The sequence below is a fragment of the Chiroxiphia lanceolata genome, chromosome 5 (genome assembly GCF_009829145.1).
Source record: "Chiroxiphia lanceolata isolate bChiLan1 chromosome 5, bChiLan1.pri, whole genome shotgun sequence".
Taxonomy (NCBI): domain Eukaryota; kingdom Metazoa; phylum Chordata; class Aves; order Passeriformes; family Pipridae; genus Chiroxiphia; species Chiroxiphia lanceolata.
In genome coordinates this window covers 22,535,243-22,555,938 of record NC_045641.1, presented here as the reverse complement: position 1 = coordinate 22,555,938, position 20,696 = coordinate 22,535,243, and the positions used below count along the sequence as shown (strand labels likewise).

The window sequence follows — 20,696 nt, the reverse complement described above, 5'->3', positions numbered from 1 at the left end:
GCAGGAATGCATTTGATCAAAAACTACCTGATGGAGCACAGAGCTCAAAAGGCAAATCAAGCAGGTCTCTATGAAGCTACTCTTAATTAGAGGTTAGTGGTGTGACCATTTTTTTGTTCTCTTCTTAAAGAGAAAAAGAAAGGAAAAAAAGAAAATAGTCTTAAAGCTATTACTCCCTGTATATATATTCAATATATTCACAAAGCATCTACTTGTGCAAAATCCCACTGAACTAAAAAAAAGTTCCCCTTCTCACAATGCCTAAATACCTGGATCCAAGCAGGGCATAGCAGATGCCCATAGCGGGTGAATGGGAGGAGGGTAAGTGATTCCAGGACAGCACACACATTTAATAATATGATAGCAGACCATACAACATCAGATGTTTGAAGGAAACAATGAAAGGAAGTCCGTTGAAAGCCTCCCAGACTTCCCAGCTGACAACAACCTCGTTCAAAGACAAGTGTGACAAAAACAGGCCAACAGGGGAATTAGCGGAGTAGAATGAAAGCTGTAAAATTCAAACCCAAGGGATAATAAAGACACTTTCAAACAGTGACCACTACAGATCTGCATTTATAGAACAATCTTTTCAGGCAATGGGAAGTGCTACTAGGGAGCCTGGGGAAAGAGACTTGCAAGTCACCTTGGCACCACAAAGCAGGAGTACAAATGGACAGGCAGCAAGGACAAAATCCCAGATGGATAGGTTAATTTGCTTCACTTTGAGTTACAGTGTCTTGCCTTCCATCATATTTAAACATGAGGGGAAGCTGCAGCTTTCTCCTCCGAAAAGCTTAGGACCCATTTCAATCTAGTGAGAACTCACTGATCAGCTTTAGTTTATGTTCAGGTTTTATTTTCTAGTCTTTCACTTAAGTTGACAGACAAGAAAAAACACTGCCCTACCATGAAAAAAAGATCATCACTAAGTTCGTTGTAGGTGGTTTTACAAATTTAGGAGATAGTTGAAATGTAGCTTTCTGCTTACAAATGGAACAGTAAACTGTAGGAAGAAAATACAGTGTTTTCCAGAGGTCGTTTTAAACCCCTGCTCAGTTAACTTGAGTGAGGTTCCCAGTCAACCCAGGAGCATCTGAAGTGACACCAAAGGCTTAATCAGACTGTAGGGTGGAAAATCTGTATTTTTTTCCTCATAAAAACACTGCATACTGTGAGGATGGCTTTACTGTTTGTTGTTTTTTATAGTAGCCATTTGCTTTAAAGGGAGGTTTTTTTAACAGTAAAAATTCAGCTTTGGAAAAAGAAACTGGACTAACCCTGTCACATACAATTATCAAGTACACTTCCCTTTCAGATCACCAGGAGGAGCTGACTGACAGCACAGGCTTTTCGCATTTAAGTTGGAAGTGAATTCTTATTTTTAACCCTAAAAAAGCTACCTAAGTAAACTTCAGTAGACACCGTGCTGGTAATTTATGCATCTAACCAAAAGCAACAGAATAGGATTCTTGATCTCCATCTCTCCCACCGTCACAGAAAAAAAATGGCACAGTGATTAGGTACATGCCAGAAGAAAAGAGCTGATGGTCTTACCACAAAGCTATTGCATAATGAACTGGGGGTTGGTCTGATATTCTGGAGATGCAATTTCCTTTCCAAACTTCAGACAGAAATCAACTTTCAATATTACTACTATTTTCAAAGTGACAGTAGAGGACCAATACCTAGATATCCTTCCTGTTCTGCACAGAGAGCATAACCAAAGCATACAAAAGTCAGAACTTTCAAAGGGAGAGCTTTTTCCTTCCTCCAGCTCCTAGTTCTGCACTCTTTTACCAAGACTAACAAGTTAATTTGACAGGATGCCTCTCTTCCACTTTATAAAGCTTTTCTTCCTTCTGGTGCAAAGGACCAGAAAACATAATCCTAAAGCAAAAGACACATATGTCATTCTGTAAAATCCAGTATAGTTGAGGAGTGTGAGAAGGGGAAGAGTTGTAGTGAATAAGGTTTGCTTAACTTTGCGCAATTAAACCTTGCGGGAACAAGAACCAGACTTTTTAAGTGATTCACTTAGTCCCCAGCACAAGCACAAGCACTGTTCTCAAGATGTACAAAAGTAATGACTGACCTTCAGAATAATTCACAGTACATTCTTTGTAACAGCTTTTCCTAAAATTATAATTACTTAAAAGTGCTGAGTAGGAGTAAGGCAGACAGGCCAAGGCTCCTTGTAACTTTCCAGTGCTGGGAGATGACTGAATTACAGCACTACAGGCAGAATAAAAGACGATGTAGAGCCAGAAGTCATTCATTCTTGTGCTCTATTCAACCACAAAGTTATAGTGGAAAGAAAGGAAAGAAAGTTAGGAAGGAAGCACAAATGTATGTCTCTTGTTTCACAGAAAATTAATGTATATACATGTCAGTGGGTTTGAAAACAAAAACATTGGCTCCAGTATACTGGATAATATTTTAGAGAGAAGGATTCACTCCAAATGCTGCAGCAGTTATAGATGCTTGCTACAAGTATTCAATTCACAAGTCTGTACACATTCTGCAGAGAAACCAACATGTCCTGGCCATTTAATCTCCCATGGTCAACAAAAAGCTTGACAGAACAGATGTTTAACAAACTCTGCTCTTCACTGTGCCCAACGTGGCCAGGGCAGAATGTCAGAAACCACCTTTTTACAAGCTTACTGGACAACCAGGAACTCAAGACTACTGATGACAGTTGGGCTAAAAAACAAATAAAAAAGAAGGCACACAGTAACACCGCAACTGAATTCATATGAATTGTGCCACTGAACATGCTTTGTTCTTTATCACCGCAGCACTTAATTGCTGGCAATTATTTTGGAAAAATTATTTTGGAAAAATTAAAAATGTAATTATTATTTTGAGAGTTTGCTGACAGTCATGGTTATTGAACACAAATCTGGTCTCAGCAGTTTGGATTTTGTCAGAAAGATCTTTTTAGTCTGGAAACTGAGAAGTGGTAATTTATTCTCTACATTAAGGAATTAAGAGGAGTTAGTCAATTCAGGCATCTCAAGAGCTGAGCACCCTGAATGAGGAAGTGTGCAAATTCTTTAGATGAGTTATCCAGCATTGCCCAAAGAAACCTCCTTCCCAAAAGAGGGCAGTAGGTCTCTATATTCAGAGGACCATGGACTCCTCAGGAGAAGAATATAAGAATAAGGTTAGAATCAGGGTAATGGGGCAACATCTGACCCAGAATGGGAAGGATTACAGAGTCCCAGATTTATCAGAATTATTTAAGAGATGACAAAAATCAAGTAATACAAATTTTCTTTTTATTCTTGCTTCCTGACTAGAAGAATATTGTCGATCTTATCTAGACAACAGTTAAGCACCTGAGATACTGCCACAAAGGGAAAAAAGATTCCATAAAAACATGAGAGTAAGTGATAAAGAAATAGCAGGAAAGGTAGCTGCAAAGTTCTGGAGGGCTTTACCTGCAAATTAAGCATAAATGCAGTATTTTCATGCTTGTTATGACAAAGAGAACAGGAAAACGACATTCTGAATTTGAAGACTGATACTGATACTCCAGGCTGGGATGCATTAGCACACAGAGTGGATAAAAAAACCATACTGGAATTAAAAAAACATACTGGAAAACACAGCCAGCATGGGAGCTGTGGTAACAGAAATGCGGTGAAATTCAGCATCCCACACTTCAGGCCAGGAATCTCAAGAACTTCTGTGAGATTTTCATTCTTGGCTACTCAGACCTGAGGTTTCAAACGCACTGCCTCAGCTCACCCCAGGTACGTGCTAATGTGACTTGAGAAGGAAGATACACTAATTCCACCTGCAAAACTAATTCCAGCTGCAAAAAGATAAAGGCTGTTAGTATAATCAGAGAAGGCGAGAGACTACTGCCTGAGGGATTCAGACCTTGGATTGTTTCATATAGCAGAATGAGACACCATCCTCTACTAAATCCTTCAGGAAGGAAAAGCTGTTACTGCAGCTGAAGGGCAGAGCTGACGAAACAGTAAGTGGGTATAAACCAAACTGCAAATGCACTCTGTTGAGAAGCAAAAGTCTTACAACCACCGGAGTAAGGAAAAACAGTGGGGATACCTAATAACTGAAGTTTCACCTGTTTATAAAAGAGACATCTTGGTTTTAGACACGAGACTGACTCAAGCCAGGAGGTCCCTTCCCATTTGCTGTACAAGTACAATACACAGTAATTTGTTTGTGTGTTGAAGACTTTATCAGTTTTGCAATGATTTTGCAAGATAATCTTTCCATCCCACACCAAAACAACAATTTCATTCAGCCATGATATTTGCCAGGATGCTTATTTGGTGTACCTGAGGCACAGCAGCTTTGTTAGCCTGGCTTATTACATTTTCTGTCAAAAGCAAAGCATTTAGTTAAACAGGTATCATTAAAGGCACAAATATGACAGCAGAGCTGTTTGGCAGTAGAGATGTTATTCCCTGGTAACTATTTGGTGATTCAGAAAGAATCTTGTGAACTGGTAGGTGAATAAAATACCTCGTTCAACACAATAACTATTGAGGGGACAACCTACAGCTATCTTATTTGTACCACCTTTCAGAAATGGCCCTTATTTGGTTTCCTAAGCTGTATGCACACAATTTGCAAACACACACATAAAACTGTTTGGAAGGTACCGCATCAAAAATTATGTCCCTAACTCAGACTATCAGCCCCTCTTTAAAACTGTATTAGTCCACTATAATCTTTCTCACTCTTCTGCACTGATTGCACAAATTTATTTACTTGCTATTGAAAAAAAAATGAAACCCAACAACAAACCAACAACACAAATTATTTCAATGCTTTATTTGGCTTACAATTATTGGTCTTAAAATTAGCAAGCAACTTACAAGTATTTTGAAACAGTTTTCTATTTCGATAGTACCCTAAGTTTTGGGGTTTTATTATTCATATGAATGACTGTGATAAGTAAATACTACCTGACACCTGCCTTACACACACATATGCACACACTGTCCAAGGATGGGTTCACTCCACTGACAAAATGACCTAGTTTCTTCCTCTGAATCCTTCAGCTTTTTGGAAAGGAAAGGTTAGAGGGTACCTATCTTCTTTTAATGTTATTGTGAAGTTCTGTTCATTTTCCAGGCTGTCCATCACTACAGATTGAAATGGATTTGCATTGCTGACCATTTGCATTGCTCAGAGCTTCAGCTCATTACACCTCTTTACCCAGTCCCTCAGAGGACACATCACTCCAGCTATTTATAATCAGGATGCATTACCCCCCTTATTAGCACCGAGGCAACACTGTCTGATCACTAATATGAAGAAGCTGTTCCACCCTAACCACATCACTATCAAAACCAAAATGTTTTTTTATGACAGCTGTGTTTGCAGCTCTGTAGCCTCAATGAAGTCAGAATGAGTAAAAGGTAAGTTGTGTAGCGAAGGATGATAATTTTTTTTTTTACTCTTGTTTTTAACCACACAACCAGGATAGCTGTTTTCCTGTTGGAACCACTTATTTTTCCACTATATGAAAAAAAACAATTTGAATCAAATTAGGAAAATAAATTATCCTTCATGCTGAGAACACATATGCTTCCAGAGCAAGAGTCTGCAGCCAAGGTATAAATCCATCCTAAATACAAAACTAAAAATGATATGTAAGTCTTAAGTCTGTAAAACTCGAAGAGCAGAAATAGAATAGTAGAAATTCATTGTACTGATTTCAACAGGGCACACTTTGAGCTAGCCCTAAGGAATCAAATCAATTCTAAAAGCTCAATATTAATAAAAAATAAAACTTTTACTATTAATATAAGTGATAGGGACATCTTTGCTTTCTTATCACAAAGTTTAGGAGTTTGTTTTACATGAAGTGGCTACCAAACTTAGCTGAGGTAGAAATACAGATCTGCAGGGTTTGGGATATTGAGTTTGTTGTTGGTTTGGGGGATCGTGAGTGGGTGATGTTTGTTTTTAAAGAAATTAAATGGCAATTTGCAACTTCTACTACAATAAACAGAATGAAAAAAAAGACATTTTTGAAAAAGTAGTAGTATTAAGTAACTTGTATGTCAGTATTTTATGCTCAATGTGTAACTTCTTTAAAACCGATGAGATCTTAACTTTTTTTTTTTTCAATAGCAATCATAACACTTCATGACTGGAAGCACCCATTCTATTATCATATATTATCTGTAGCTTTTTTCCGTGCCTCTCATGCATATACACACACCGTCTCCCCCCTCTTTTATGTATAAGCACACAAATGCATGTTTTTCACATCCCATAGGGAATTTGGCAGAACCACAGCACGCAGGAAGCCAGGATGTACCACCAGCAGCAGGACCCTCTGCCTCAGCCACAGATCATGGTCACGGTCTCACTTCGAGCACACACGAGTCAATTGCTTCCCTTCTTCCAGTATGTGAATACGTTCAGAGGTACAACATACAGCCTTATGAGACCAAATAAATACTAATCAATTCGCTACAACACACAACCTTATGGGACCAATGAGATACTGATGAATTTATTGAAGCCCAGAACAACTAAAAGACTACAAAGGACATGGGTATTTCAGTTCTGGGTCTGCTCCATCTGTGAACATGAATTCTACATAACGGGAGGCTGACTACAATGACCACAAATAGATCAGTGAGAATTAAATATTATGCCTGTCTGGAGGGACACCACATAACAGTGGATTGGTTTCACAGCCTAATTACTTAAAGGCACTCATGTCACTCTTGGCTGCCTCCATGTGCACCCAAGCACTTTGGGGAACCTGCAGCCTCCCCCCTCAGCCTCCAGCAGATACTCAGAACCACATAGGAAATTATAACTAGGATTCCATGCTTCCAAGCATTTATTTTTATTTATTCTCTATAAATGTGTCAATATAATTGAGTATTAGGGCTATTTAAGACAGTTCAAGTTAATAAATTAAGGAGTACCCAATTAGGCAGGAACACTCAAAGAGGTGCCTGCATAAAACTTTGCTCCTGATTAGCCCCTTTAAAGAACTGCTTAGGATAAAAAAACTTATTAATAAGTTAATTTTTTATTTTTTATGAAGGAGACAAATCTTTAAACTTTCATTTTTTTTTTCAGTCAGATATAATTTCCATATTGCTGTTTTTTCAAGAACATAGAAAAATCACAGTCCATTTGGTGGCCCATACACTTGACGGCCAACAGTTGCTACACATACACGTGTAATAATCAACACAGAGAGGATGTTGCCCTCTGCAAGCACTCTCAGCTCTATGAACAGCAGACTACTGGAAAGCCAATTATTAAAACAAAATATACTATGACAGTATATTTCATAAGGTTCTAGTGAAGTCATACATTAAAAAAAAAATTGAAAAGAGCATTTGATATTAAAATGGAAATACTGTTCCTATTTTACCTGTCATTCTGACCCTATTAATCCCTACCAGCATTATTATCCTCAGCACTAGAAAGTATAAGCACAGCAACCGCATGTAAACCAGTTAAGGTCTATCTGCAGGATTAGATTCAGTGAATGGCTCAGAGTGTCACAATATTTTCCAAGGGCACTTTATTTGCTCTCTGGAGATACTCTTGAAAATGATTTCTCAGTCATTAATTATTCATTCTATTTCTTATAATCAGTTCTTTTAATTAGTATCCCAGGCAGCTTTGCTGAGGATCCCACACTTTCAGTAATTAGGGGCAGTTTGTTGTCCCTAATTAACTTCAGACATAGCAAGACTCTTATTACTTTGTTACTTCAGCTATTTTTATGTTTGCATCGCATATTCTGTCCTGCTTTAATGGCTCAGAAAGGCGACTGTCCTGTTTTGCTATTTCTCTCATTTAGGTTCCATCTCTCTTTCTTGACTCCGTGTTAGCTGCTTTATATTAAATCTCTCTGATTCTCTTTGAAGTCACATCTACACTGGCAAGCTGACACCAGAAAAGTGCATCTGCGCAGTGAAACAGAACCCTGCCAGCCTGTAGAGTCTCCTTCCCATGTGTGCTGCTCTGCATAATTAAGTGCACTTGTAACAGACACAGCTTGTAATATAGCAAGAGGGTCATGTATGGAAGCTTTAACCAATTTACTGATTTTATCATACCTCTGGGACCTCTTGAAGGCCATTACACAATGAGTTCTGACTAACAACTGCAGTTAGCAATTAACGTGTTAATAAACTATTAAATATCCAGAACACGCAAAACAGCTAGCAGTTTAGGAATAATCTGAATAATTTTATTGCCATTTTAAGTAAATAATACTTCTAATTCTTACATGATGCTTTTCCTCTACAGACAGCAAGGTGTATTAAGGCAGGAGAAAGATTCTTGGAATCCAGTTGTTCCCAAGAAAGTTTGAGGAAGAACCAAGCAAAGACCACTGGTAATACCAGCCCTGTTCCCAGGGACAGTGTAATGCTGTCCATTCTTGTAATTCAGAAAGTAAAGACGTTTTACCTCAGCCTGTGGGTGGTGGGGGCAAAGAGGGGACAAACAAATCTTCATTTGGCTCTAACAGAAGTCCTGTAAGGTATATCTTACACACAGGGTGTCTGAGAGAGAGCCACACACAAAAATAGTCACATAGTCTGATACCAGTGAGTGATTGATCTGCAGAACCAGCAGATCACCTTTATATTACACAGTTAAGAATAACATTTCCTTTTCAGCAACACACAAGCAAAATACATCCACATATGCACAGGCTGCTAGATCTTGTAATTCTCAGACAACTTTTGTAGGATGTTTTGGTTTTCATATTGTAGGTGGTAAAACAGAAGGCTTATAGCCACAAAACACAGCTGGTCACTTTGTAACACTCATTACCACTGAAAACGGCCTGGAAACATTAAGTAAGGGTACTTAAAAACTTGGATAGGACAACAAGATAACTTTAAAAGCTGGCCTTAATCTGAAGTGGTGTTTTTAAAGTAAATGAATTTGGGAGCCAAAGTATGCTGAAATTTCTTGTATCACAGAATATTTAAGGTAAAATGCTTGTAATTACTTCATAACTATGTACTAGCAAGCTCAGAACCTCCACTGTGTGTAGCATTGTCATAGGCTTACTTGTTCCAAAAAACCAGGCAGGGAATTTTTCTTTTCCATGCATCACTATAAGGGGAGGATGTTGAACAGGGGAGGGTAGTTTTGCCTTAGGTGACTGACCCAGACAAAAGAACTAACCAGCAGATCCAATCATGGCCAGTCTTTGCGAACGAAGATTTGGGAAAGGTCTTTACCCTTCCAGCCTGCGCAGTGGATTTTTTAGGTGAGACGTCCTCAGGACGTAGGTTTGTTTAGAGTGACCTTCTCTTAGATGGATGGCCTTACAGGGCTAACGAGCTCCATCTGCCCGGGGGAGTTTCCCTGACCGGGAATCGAACCCAGGCCGCAGCAGTGAGAGTGCTGCATCCTAACCACTAGACCACCAGGGGTCCTCGCAGCAGATCCACATTCCAAGCTGATGGCCCTCTGAAGACTGTGGAGAGGGGTGATTAATTTGGTTTTTTTCCTCTCTCTCCTCGGAAACAGGAGGCACTTCACTTTTGCCCCGACTGTAGGGAGGGTGTGTGTTGGAGGGGTCCAAGGTTGACTTTGTTTTCAGCCTGGTCATCTGGCTGTTTTCTGGCCCCAGTTTGCCCCCGTTTTCCTGCACCCTGTTCTGCCCCCAGCCCAGGTCTGGTTGGATTTCATCAGAGAGGCTTGACTCATCTGCAGAGGAACCTTTTGGGGAGGAGGTCGCCCTTTCCCTCCTCCGCTCCTGTGTTTGGTAGCGGCTTGTGCCCATCAACGAAGGGGGGAAAATCCCAGCCACAGCCAGCCACAAACACTTGAGTTTCTTGGGAAGAACCCCCTTTTCCCCTTGCCCTTCTTGGTGAGTGGGAAAATCTCCATTTTTGGCTTCTCCCGCCATCCAAGGCCCCCACGCGGCGACTGCCAGAGCCCAACAGCGCCCCCTGCTGGCCAACACAGAGCAACCGCAGGCTCTGCTCCTCCACTGATCCAACAGCGCCCCCTGCCGACCGTGATTAGAATCGCGCCAAAAGGGAGAAAGTACTGAACTGTTTCCTTTCTGAAGAGGATTTTTGGGAACAGGACTATTGTTTGGTTGTTTCTGTGGTTTTTTGTTGTTCTGCCAATACACATACATCCTTTAATAAAGGGCTGCTATTTTTTCTTTCTCCATACTTCCTCAGTTGGAGCCTCTTAATTTCAGATTTACAATTGCTTAGAGGGAGGAGTTTGGTCTTCCTCATAACCCATCCTCCTTAGCAAAACACTTCAGTCTCATTAAACTGAGACAAGCATATGTGTGGTTATGAGAATGATACTGCGTTTGGAGTTAAGTCACATCAAACTGAATCTAAGTGTCTGTTCAGGCAAATACTCCAACTCAGAGAGCTGATGATTACTGGAAAAAAAAAATTTCTAATGGAGTTTGCTAACTTCTATCTCTAAATATCACTATTTACTCTTAAATTCCCACTGGTAAGAGGCTGAAAAATTCTCTGCCTTTTAATGACACTGTAGGAAGAAAGAGAGAGTGAGAGGGGACCTGATTGCCAAAATGATTTAATATCAGATCTATACCAAAAAACCTCTTATTTATTTTTATTTCTTTTCTTTGCTTATGTTCCATTCATAAAGAGATCAAAATAAAAAAAAAATATTTAAAATGGTCAATATTAATGTTTTAGCATTAATGCATATTTGATGTATTAAACAGTGGAACGGCGAAACATACGTAGAACACTTTTGAACAAGAAACAACCTTCCTACAAGGCCTCAGAATACATAAGTTAGAAATAAATGAAGGAATGTATGAGCAATAGGCACAAACTGGAGATGATTCCCAGCAAAAGCCAGCAAGATAAACATTTGGCATAGACTGCCTGAAGGTAGATATTTTTAAAAAACAGAAAACTCATGAATTCACCATTAGAAAATCCTAAACATAAGAAACAACTCCAATCTTCTACAGAAAAAAACAGTTTTCCCCAGTGCACTGTATCCTACTACTGATTTTTATGGACTCCAACTCCTGTGCCCCACATTTCTCACCAGCTCTTTACTCTTCCTATTTTGTATTACTGACATGAATATTGAGACTATCCACTTTTTTTTGTCCTTTCTTCCATATCCTCATCTAAGGCCCAAACAAGTCTACTCAAAGTACTATCCTAAGGATTTTTTTGGGGTATCTATACTTTCACTCAAAGTATCCCTCCAGCACTTTTATCACACAGAAGCTGCCAGCCTCTATTTCTAAAACCTCACAGACAAGACAACTGAAGATAAATGAATAATTAATGGTTATGAGAGAAAAATGGAAACAGAGCTGGATAAAAAATCTTGTACAATCAACTTCTCTTTTTCTAATTTTTCTTCACCAGGTCATGTAGTTAAAAAAGTACTCACTGTACTTCATTCTTCACAATACTGTTAATTAATGCTTTTCCCCTTCCTGACAGGAAAAACACTCAAGAATATTCTTGACTTCATGCATACAAGTAATCATGCTTGAAGAGAAGCATATGCTTTTTCTCCTCACTGCAAAACAAATAAGAAACAGATATATATATTTTTTTAATAAGTACCATCAACTTCTAGAGAATTTTAAATACAAAATGAAAAGTCTTCAATGCTTATAGCTGAGAAAATAACCTTCAAAATGCAAACTTAAACTGATGCAGCCTGGTATCGACTTGCAAACACTCCATCTCTCCTGCTGCTCAGAGTTTCCCACACACAGCAACAAATTGAAAACTGCCTTTTCACAGCTGCTACTCTGAAACCTGGGGGAATCTGCTGCAACACACAAGAACTGAGCTGCTTTCAATTCAGTGCCAGCACTTCTAGGCAGAAATGGGCACTGGAGATAGGTACTAGGCAAATGGAACAGGACTTCAGTAAATGCTATTCCTCTCCCTTCCTCCCATCCTGAATGGCAACAGCTAGAAGCCACGGAGAGGTCTGGGTACCAGACCTGTGCATGCCACTGCCATCAGCTGGCAGCAAGAGGAGTAACTTGGACAGAAATATAGGAGTCATGTTTGCAGCTAATGTGCCAAAAAAAACCCCTATATGAAAAATTACTTAAAGATTAAAGAGTTTATAAGCCTTAGAGGCTGGCACCTAGTTTAGACAGAATAACATACTAACTGGGGCTCAGTACAACTAAATATAGAACTAGAGTCAAGGCACAAAGACTGGCACCCCAACACACATCCCTCAATCAGCAGAGGCAAGCCAAGCACTTTCCTAGAAGACAACACATCATCCCATCTTCCCCTATGGACACCTCTTGGGTTGAGAAAGCAAGTTTTGTCCCTGAGCTATTAGCTTTCCAGTTCTAGCAAGGGAAGCAGCAGCAGACAGGGATATGGTAAGCTAGCAAAATAGGAGACATGTACACACACAAAATAGAAACAAGGGTAACAGGAGAGTAGAACACAAATACAGAGGTACATTAAAAAAGCAAAACAATACATTGCGAAAGCAACTTCAGGATGATTTTTATCAATATGAAAAAGAAATGGTAAAAAGCCAGAAAGAGAAAAACCAACTCTAATAACCAGCACACAAATGGAGAGGCAGGTGGTTAGTAGTGTCTCCAAACATGAACTGATGACAGCAGGTGTGCATGGAGGAGCAAGGAAGGGAAAATGAAAATTTACTTTTATAGAAATGCATCACTCAATGAACAGTTAACTAGCAACCAACAAACATTTTCTGCTCTGGCAATACTGTATAGTTAAAGACAGTACATGGTAATGGTTATTTTGATATATTGCCCCTCTCCAGATACACGTAAAGAAGTGTGGCTCAGAGGGGAAAAGAGTATTTTCACCAGCTTTGTTATTCCATGGCAGCAATGGATATATTTTTCAAATAATTTCAGATAAAGTATTAAAGACAAGATGAGCTGATTTGGTATTTCTGCTTCTCAGTCACCAATTACAGCAGTTCAGATACATAAAATATAATGTGAGAATAACAACTGCAAAGGGTGAGAAATGCAAGACAGCCCAGCCAGCCAATTACCCTGTACAGTTCCTGCAGAGATAGAGACAATCAACTGATCCTTCAAACTCTCCTCGTCAGCTCCTAATAACTAGTCTTCCTCAGGCACTTTAAATGGGGTATGTGCCAACAAAGTCAACACACTTGTCAAACTGTGTGGGTGACAGAAAAAAAGAAAAAACCTGGGGTCACTCATTCAGAAAAAAACATAAAATTGCCCCATCAAATAATAATAACTAAAAAATAATCGAATTTCAAAGGCAAGTATAGGTAAAATAAGCAGGGAAAACAAAACAAGCAAGTAAAAGAAGAGACTGATGAATTTTTCATCATAGTGTACTAGGTTTGCAGACTGTCCATACAAATTCACTTCATAACACAGCTGTTTACCAGCTCCTGGTTTTCCCAGCACATTGTCTAGCTTTTGGCCAAGCCCCAGCTATCAATTCTGAGCTGGCAGGCCAACAGAAGAATTTAAGATTAAAACAAAACTCTGAAGGACCATAATTTCTGAAGTGGTTCTGGTAACTAGAAGGCTCTGCTTCTCTTGTCACCCTTCAGTATTTCTTCAGCCATGGGTTGATTCAATTGCCAATGGTGAGCAACTTGCCTACTGCAAGCAAAACCAGCTTCTTCCCCAAAGAGCCAGTTCTGACAGGGGCAAAAAGATCTATTTGTGAATAATCTTGTCTCAACATGTATAGAGCTCTGTAGGCCACTATATTATGGGCTTCAACAGGATTTACCAAAACACTCTATACTCACTTGCCTGCAAATAAAATACACACAGCTTAGAGCATCATGGGGGGAAAATAAGGCAAACAAACTTGATTTAAAATTACTTCCTGAAACACCACAAAAAACCCCTGAAATTTTTCTAAGGGAAACAATGAAGGTAGGAATGGAAGACGTTCCTAGAAAGCTCTTTAGCAGAATTTTGACCAGATAACAAAGTTTTATACCTAAGCTCTTCCTCTTAAATGTGTCTAGAGTTCCCGAAAACAATGGCTTTGGATGTACTCTCCTTGCTACCTTAGCAGTGCAGAAAGCAACATCTTATGAAGCAGGCTCAGAAGCCAAGAGACGATTTTTCTTTTCCAAAATATGCTTAGTCAATAAATAAGTAGATACACACCATCAGCTCAAAAACAAGGAAATGTGGGGCTTGGGACAGGAGAAATAAAAACATTGAGAATAAAACTGTGATCCAGAGAATGAAGTCTATCCCCACAACCAGCATTTTCCTGATACTATTACTTAGTGGACACATATTACTGTAAACCTCTTCTTTAGAGGTAAACTCCAAGAAACAGATACAAACAAACTCACAGAATTCAGACGAAAATAAATTATTATTACTGTTCCTACTTTGAGAGTTAACTAGAAGTCAATGTTTTCGATCTACTCGTGATTGAGCAGCTGGACAGGAGAGAAAAAATGGTCATCAAGTATTCAGGAAATAAAGTTATTCAGTTACGAATTTTATGCAGCCAGATCAATTACTTCTGCTATCACCTATGAAAGCAAAACTTGAATTATCAGCTTTGATGTACTAAGCCTTTCATGCATTATGAAATCTTGTTTAGCCTAGGAGTGTTACTTCTCCCTCAGTCTTGGGTTTTTGTGTAGCCACTTGATTACCACAGTAAATTTTAAAATGTTGAGGAATTAAAACACAGGAAGAACTTTTTTTTTAGTTAATTGTAGCATTTCATTGTCCCTTCCTTCCCCAGGAACTTTAACTCTGATTTGTCTCCCAGATATAGAACCTGCCCTTGGCATGTACTCCCTGAGTAAAACTCAGTAGGTACACACAAGTGTACAACTGATTAGTATAAACAGCAGTTACCAAGGTCATCTAATCACTAACTCAGTGTATGTTCACAGACACCACTTTTCCTTGATGGAAGAAAGTCACAACAGCAATGCATTTCCTTCACCACCTCAATCTCATTCTACGGACCAACTCAATCTGCTGGATTGAGATTCAGTTTGGCTGGGGTAGGAGAACACAAGGAAGAAGAATGGGATGTGTTAAGTATTTTCTTCTTCTCTTTTGCTGAGACTAGAAACAAAGAGGAGTGGAGAGACAGAAAATAAAAATGCTGAAATACGTTCAAGAGGACTCATAAAAAAGTGGTAACTACAAAAAAGTTACGGTCTCTTTAAACCAGGGACAGACAAACCTTGCTTTACAAAAGAACCATATGTAATGCATTAATGCATTAATATTTCTCTAAAAGTAGTAAAATACATGACTAAATGTCCATAAATATCTATTGAAAAAATGTTACTAAATACATATTAGGTCTACTCTTTAGAGAAAACTCCATCTTTGTCAGGATTTGCCACACAACCTTGAAAAATCACACCATGTTTCAGCTCCACATCTCCAATATTTGCCTATTCGTCCTTCTCTATTAAAAATCTATTTGCAACGAAAATAAGATAGGATGTAATAGCAGGCCACCAACTAACTCTGAACAGTTAAAAAAAAGTATTTCTACCACATATCCTAAAGATTTAAAAAAAACCAAATGCAGTCTTACCATAAAAATATGGGAATCAGCAAAACTTGGGCTAAATGACATTAAATTTGTCATTAAAAAGAAGTCAGTGGAATTAATGGACTCTGGTGAATTATAATACTTCTTTTTTTTCTTAGAGTTTGATTTTTTTAGTTAATCTTATCTATCACAATACAGCAGAGCTAATTTTACTTAGCAAGAAGGAAGAAGAAAGGACAACAGAGGAATGAAACACTGCCTGCATTTAAAATTCTTTAATTAGTATTACGCAGTCCTTTAAGTATGGTGGTTTCAAGATACTGTATAGTGTATTTTAATCTGATACTAAAGCAAGAACATAAGAAGCCAGCCATATTGTAACCCATTTCCTTACTGATATTACAGTACAGTTGAGGATATTTGATATATGAATTCTTTCTCATACCCTTACTGGATAATATGTTCCACATTAAAAAGAAAGAATGCAGCACATTAAAATACTGCAGAATGCAGTTTTTGCTCAGCAATATGCCAAATGAACTGGCAGAAAGAACAAATTACTTTTGCTCTTAAGAGGGGTGGATACTATTCTTAGGTTATCAGAAAGACTGCTGGTGCAAAAGCATTACAAAGAGTGCACAAGCTGAAAGAGGCAGGGAGCTGGAACCAAACAGCATCAAAGGTTCTGATTCAAAACCATGTCTTGGATCACTTATCTACTGATGATGGACAGGGCATGCAGTAGTTAACAGCTCCAGTTAAATAACACAGGTAAGGAGCCTCAGTCCAGCTCGCAATAGACAGCCAGTCACATCACACAAGTCAGAAGTGAAGCAAAAGAACAAGAGACGAAGGAGGAATCCATATCTGTATCATACCTTGGCAGAGAGAAAATTAAGTCAGGAAATAAGACAGACTTTTACCCCATGGAATATGAATCACAGAATCACAGAATGAGTAAGGTTGGAAGGGACCACAGTGGGTCATCTTGTCCAACCTCACTGTCTGAGCAGGGTCATCCCAGAGCACATGGCACAGGATTGCATCCAGACAGTTCTTAAATATCTCCAGTGAGGGAGACTCTACAATCTCTCTGGGCAACCTGTTTCAGTGCCTGGTCACATGCACAGTAAAGAGTTCTTCCTCATATTCACGTGGAACTTCCTGTGCATAAGTTTCTGCCCATTGCCTCTTGTCCTATTTCTTGGCACCACCTAGAAGAGCCAGGCTCCATCCTCTTGACACCCTCCCTTTAGATAGTCATATACATTGATTAGGTCCCCTCTCAGTCATCTCTTCTCTAGACCAGCTATCACACCTCCAAAAGTGTCTTCCTTCAGGACATGGTGTAAGACAGGTGGTTGTACTCTCATTCACAGGGCCACCGTGCAGCACAGAGCGCAGAAATTAGACACAGAAGAGGGCTCCTTTGTACAGCTCTCAGCAATCTCGAACTATCAAAGCAGGTTTTCTGAACTCTCAAAACTCAGGACCACTTCTGCTGCCCTATATTCACTGGGTAATATATACCACAGTGTTAAATAAGAGGAAGAATGGTAACGTGCATTTCATTACTTCCTAGACAGAAATGCAACTCCTAGAAAGAATTATTTTGTGTTATGTCTTATTTAAAAACTCTATTTTCTGACCAGCTAAAGACATCATTGTTCTGCAGCTAAATTCTTAAACATGACAAAAGTCTCTTTGCGCATACAGTTATTAACCCAAAAGTCAGAGTTCACGTAAAAACAGTAATTACCAGGAGTAGCATGTAATTTTAGGTATCAAGTCAATTCTATCAATCACTCTGTTCATTGGTCATATGTTAAATCCACAACAGTTTTATTTCTGTATTTGCAGACATTTTATTAATAAAAATAATACAGTAGTTATTTTTAAAACAGTTCCTATGCTTAATGACTGAGATAAGTGAGAACTTCTAAATACTCAGTATCTCCTGCGATTGATAGTCACAAGCTTAACTTGGAAGCTGATTAGGAAAATTTAATCAAGAGGAGGGCAACGTGGTACTGGAGCAGGTCACACAGATGGGCTGTGGGATCTCATCTCTGGAGGCTTCTGAGTCTCCTGCTTGAACCTAGATTGGTATCAAAACTGCATCAAGTTCACTTTGGCTTTGTCCAGTGGGAAGTCACACTCAGATGACCTCCAGATGTCTCTTCAAAATCTCGTTTCTATGGTGACTCTGTTTTGGGGTGAGTAATCTTCAGTGGGGTGAAAATTCTCATTTTTACACGTTTTCTTTGGCTTTCTGCTTACAAGATGTCTTTATACAGGCTCCACAGTTTAAGCACCTAACACTTAATAAAATCAAAACATTTTTTCAGAAATAATCTTATTATTACTGCCACATTAACTTGTCAGAGAATTCACTAAGCACAATTACCTGTAGCAGACATACTTCGAACAACCCAAAACATTTAGTATTGAATTTTACAAACCCTTAGAGATATGGAAGCATCAAGATCATAAAAAGCCAAGTGGAAATGAATTCTTTTTTGTGTCCTATCACTATCCTTTTGGAAAATGATGTGGAATGGGGTTTTTTGTTTGTTTCTTTTCTGTTTTGATTTGGATTGGTCTGTTTGTTTACAGAATTGACAGTAAAAATACACAAACTTTTTAGACCAAACATTTCAAGAACTGAGCTTTTAAGTGGTTATCTGGAAATGCAATGCCTTAAGTATTCTACCTATTCAACAGCTCAAAAGTAAGTGAGAATAAGCAAAAATCCCTACCACACACCTGCCAGTTCTCAACAGCTTGTATTTGATGTACAAGGTGCAGAGAATAATTTTGGTCAACCTTCACTAGAAGGTCATTCTCATCACAAACACGCATGTTGATTGTTTCTATGTACAGAGAGCGCACTTAATAATTTATGAAACAAAATAGTTTTCTCGTTCACCTCTGTATTATGGCTTAATTTGCTCGGGTTGGGTACTGATGGTCAGAACGCGACTCACAGAAGGCACCTCTGGGAAATTTAACTCCAGTCATCAGGCAGCGCCGAGAAGCAGAAACAGATCCTCCACGGCAGAACGGCCCCAGCGCCCCCGCGCCCGCTCCCTGCGCTCCTGTGCCCTTCGCACGGCGACTTTAAGCATAACTCTAAAAACTTAAACGACTTCACCCCGGTGACCGATGGATTTCTAGGTGAAGGGTCTGTTCTGGAGAAGGCGGGCTCAAACCCAGCCCTCCAGCAGCTGCTCCCGCGGCGCCCGCGATGCCGCCGGCGGCTCCTGGCGCCGTGTCCCGCCCGGTGCCCGGGGCGGCGCTCAACCTGTTGCGGGGCGGGAGCGCGGCGGCGGCCGTGGCTGCGGGACGGCCCGCGGGAGACAAGCGCAGGAAGCGGGGCAGGGGGAGCGGGGAGGCGGGGGCTCACCTTCTGCTGCCGGCGGGCCATGTCTGTGGGCTGCTTGGCGTTGAAGGGGTGCGCGATGCACCTCGCGATGAACACGTAGAGCTGCAGCCGGAGCCGCTTCTCCCGCTCCTCTCGCTGCAGGCGCTCCTGCTCATCCCGGCCCTCGCTCAGCACCGAGGGGCTGGGGCTGGTCTCCCGCGCCGCCCCGGCCTCTCTGCCCCGAGAGTCCCGGGGCGGCGCCGGCGGCAGCGAGCGCGGAGAGCCGCCGCCCGCCGCCACCAGCACGTCCCGCCGCTCCTCTTCCAGCAGCTCATCGGACTCCTCCTCGCTGGAGGAAGGGTCCAGCATCGCGCTCGGGGGGCGCGCCCGGCGGCTGGCACGGAGCGAGGTGGGGAGCGCCGCGTACCTTTCCGGACACGTCGAGTTTACACACGGACTGTTTCCGACCGGCGGCGGCTGCCGGGCGGGAGCGGAGGGGCGGGGAGGAGAGGCGGGGTTTGGGAAGGGGGTCGAGCCCGGGTTGCCTGGGAATTGCTTCGACCGGCTCCCGGCGGAGACAGGGGCGGGACCAGGGCCGGGCTAACATCTTCGCCCGCCCCGGCGGGGATAGCGGCCCGCGGGTGGCCAGGACGGGCAAGGGAGGGCAGCGCCGCACCTGACAGAGCACCGCACAGTACAGCACGACTCGGCACCGCACGGCACGACGGGGCTCGGCTGCCCTGCTCCCAACAAGAGCAACTGCTGGCCGGGGAGCTTCCCTGGAAGCGCTGGTCCGGTGCGCCCTGCCCCGCGTCCCGGGCAGCGGGACCGCAGTGGGAAGCGCATCCTGCCCTCTCCATCCGGCTCTGACGGAACGCCGTGCTGGAAGGGGAGAGCGGAGGCTGTGCGCGCCAGCGACCCCGGGCTCGCTGACATCCTCTGCCAAGTAGTGGGGGTGGAAATGAGAGACATCTCAAATGGCCCCAGAAGAGGAAGACACCGAAACCCTGCCTTTTTGAGGTGGGTAGTGGGCTGATGCTGAAGTGTGCATTGCTCTCACAGGTTATTTCTGTCGGGAGCCTGCAGCCACAAATCGGTCGTTCACATCACTCTCAAGTCGTTATTCCATACTGTCTGAGGATCCGGACAGGTTTGTATTCACAGTGGTTGTCGTCACACTTAAGGCTGTGAGAACCATACGAAAGCCTGCGACTAGGAGGCTCTAAAATTGAACAAAAAAGGTTTCACCGTGTGAAAACCAGATTCCTGGAGTCTGATCAGGACCCCCTGGAAAGGCAGGCTCGGGGAGGGAAAAGACATCCGATTTCATATGGATCAACAAGTCCTTCTCTCAATCCCTATTCACCCACATGCAAAGGTGCTGGTACCAGGGAGGACAAGGGAACTACTGAGCAGGGAAGGATCGGGGGCCAGGAGGATGAAGGCTGGAGGGATGGACTGGATCACAGAAAGGCCTTGGCTCTATATACTGCTCTAAATGGTAGCTGAGGCTGTGCCCACGCTGCTCCAGGCCCTGCTCTATACCAGTGACAGGTTTTCAAAGCCCTGCATGGAAACTCAACAAACTCAGGTGGCCAACCCTGTTCTCACTGTATGAGCTGGGCTGGGTTTAGAGTGGTGGACTCTAGTCCGTTATCAATATTTTGAAGTTCCCAGTACTGCAGATTTAGGAAAGGATATTTAAAGCTGGCAGTTATCTGCCTACTGAACCATCTTTGAGGAGGTGGAATTCCTCTTGCTGAGGGCAGCAGCTATTAGTTAGATGGCAGCATTAGGCACTAGGAGTCTGGGTT

The 20,696-nt window shown here is 41.4% G+C and overlaps 1 protein-coding gene and 1 non-coding gene across 20 annotated transcripts in view; both read right to left on the bottom strand.

Moving 5' to 3' along the window:
• Positions 1-19,360, bottom strand: part of CADPS2 (calcium dependent secretion activator 2) — a 295,682-nt gene extending 276,322 nt beyond the window's left edge. For all 19 annotated transcript variants that reach the window (XM_032687469.1, XM_032687472.1, XM_032687479.1 and 16 more), the window contains exon 1: positions 18,925-19,360. In XM_032687469.1, coding sequence (XP_032543360.1) covers positions 18,925-19,251 — 327 coding nt within the window. In that variant the 5' untranslated portion in view covers positions 19,252-19,360. The remainder of the gene's footprint in view (positions 1-18,924) is intronic.
• On the bottom strand, positions 9,351-9,422 carry TRNAE-CUC. The gene has a single exon. It is a non-coding gene; the product is annotated as a tRNA-Glu (tRNA).
• Positions 19,361-20,696: the final 1,336 nt, after the last annotated feature.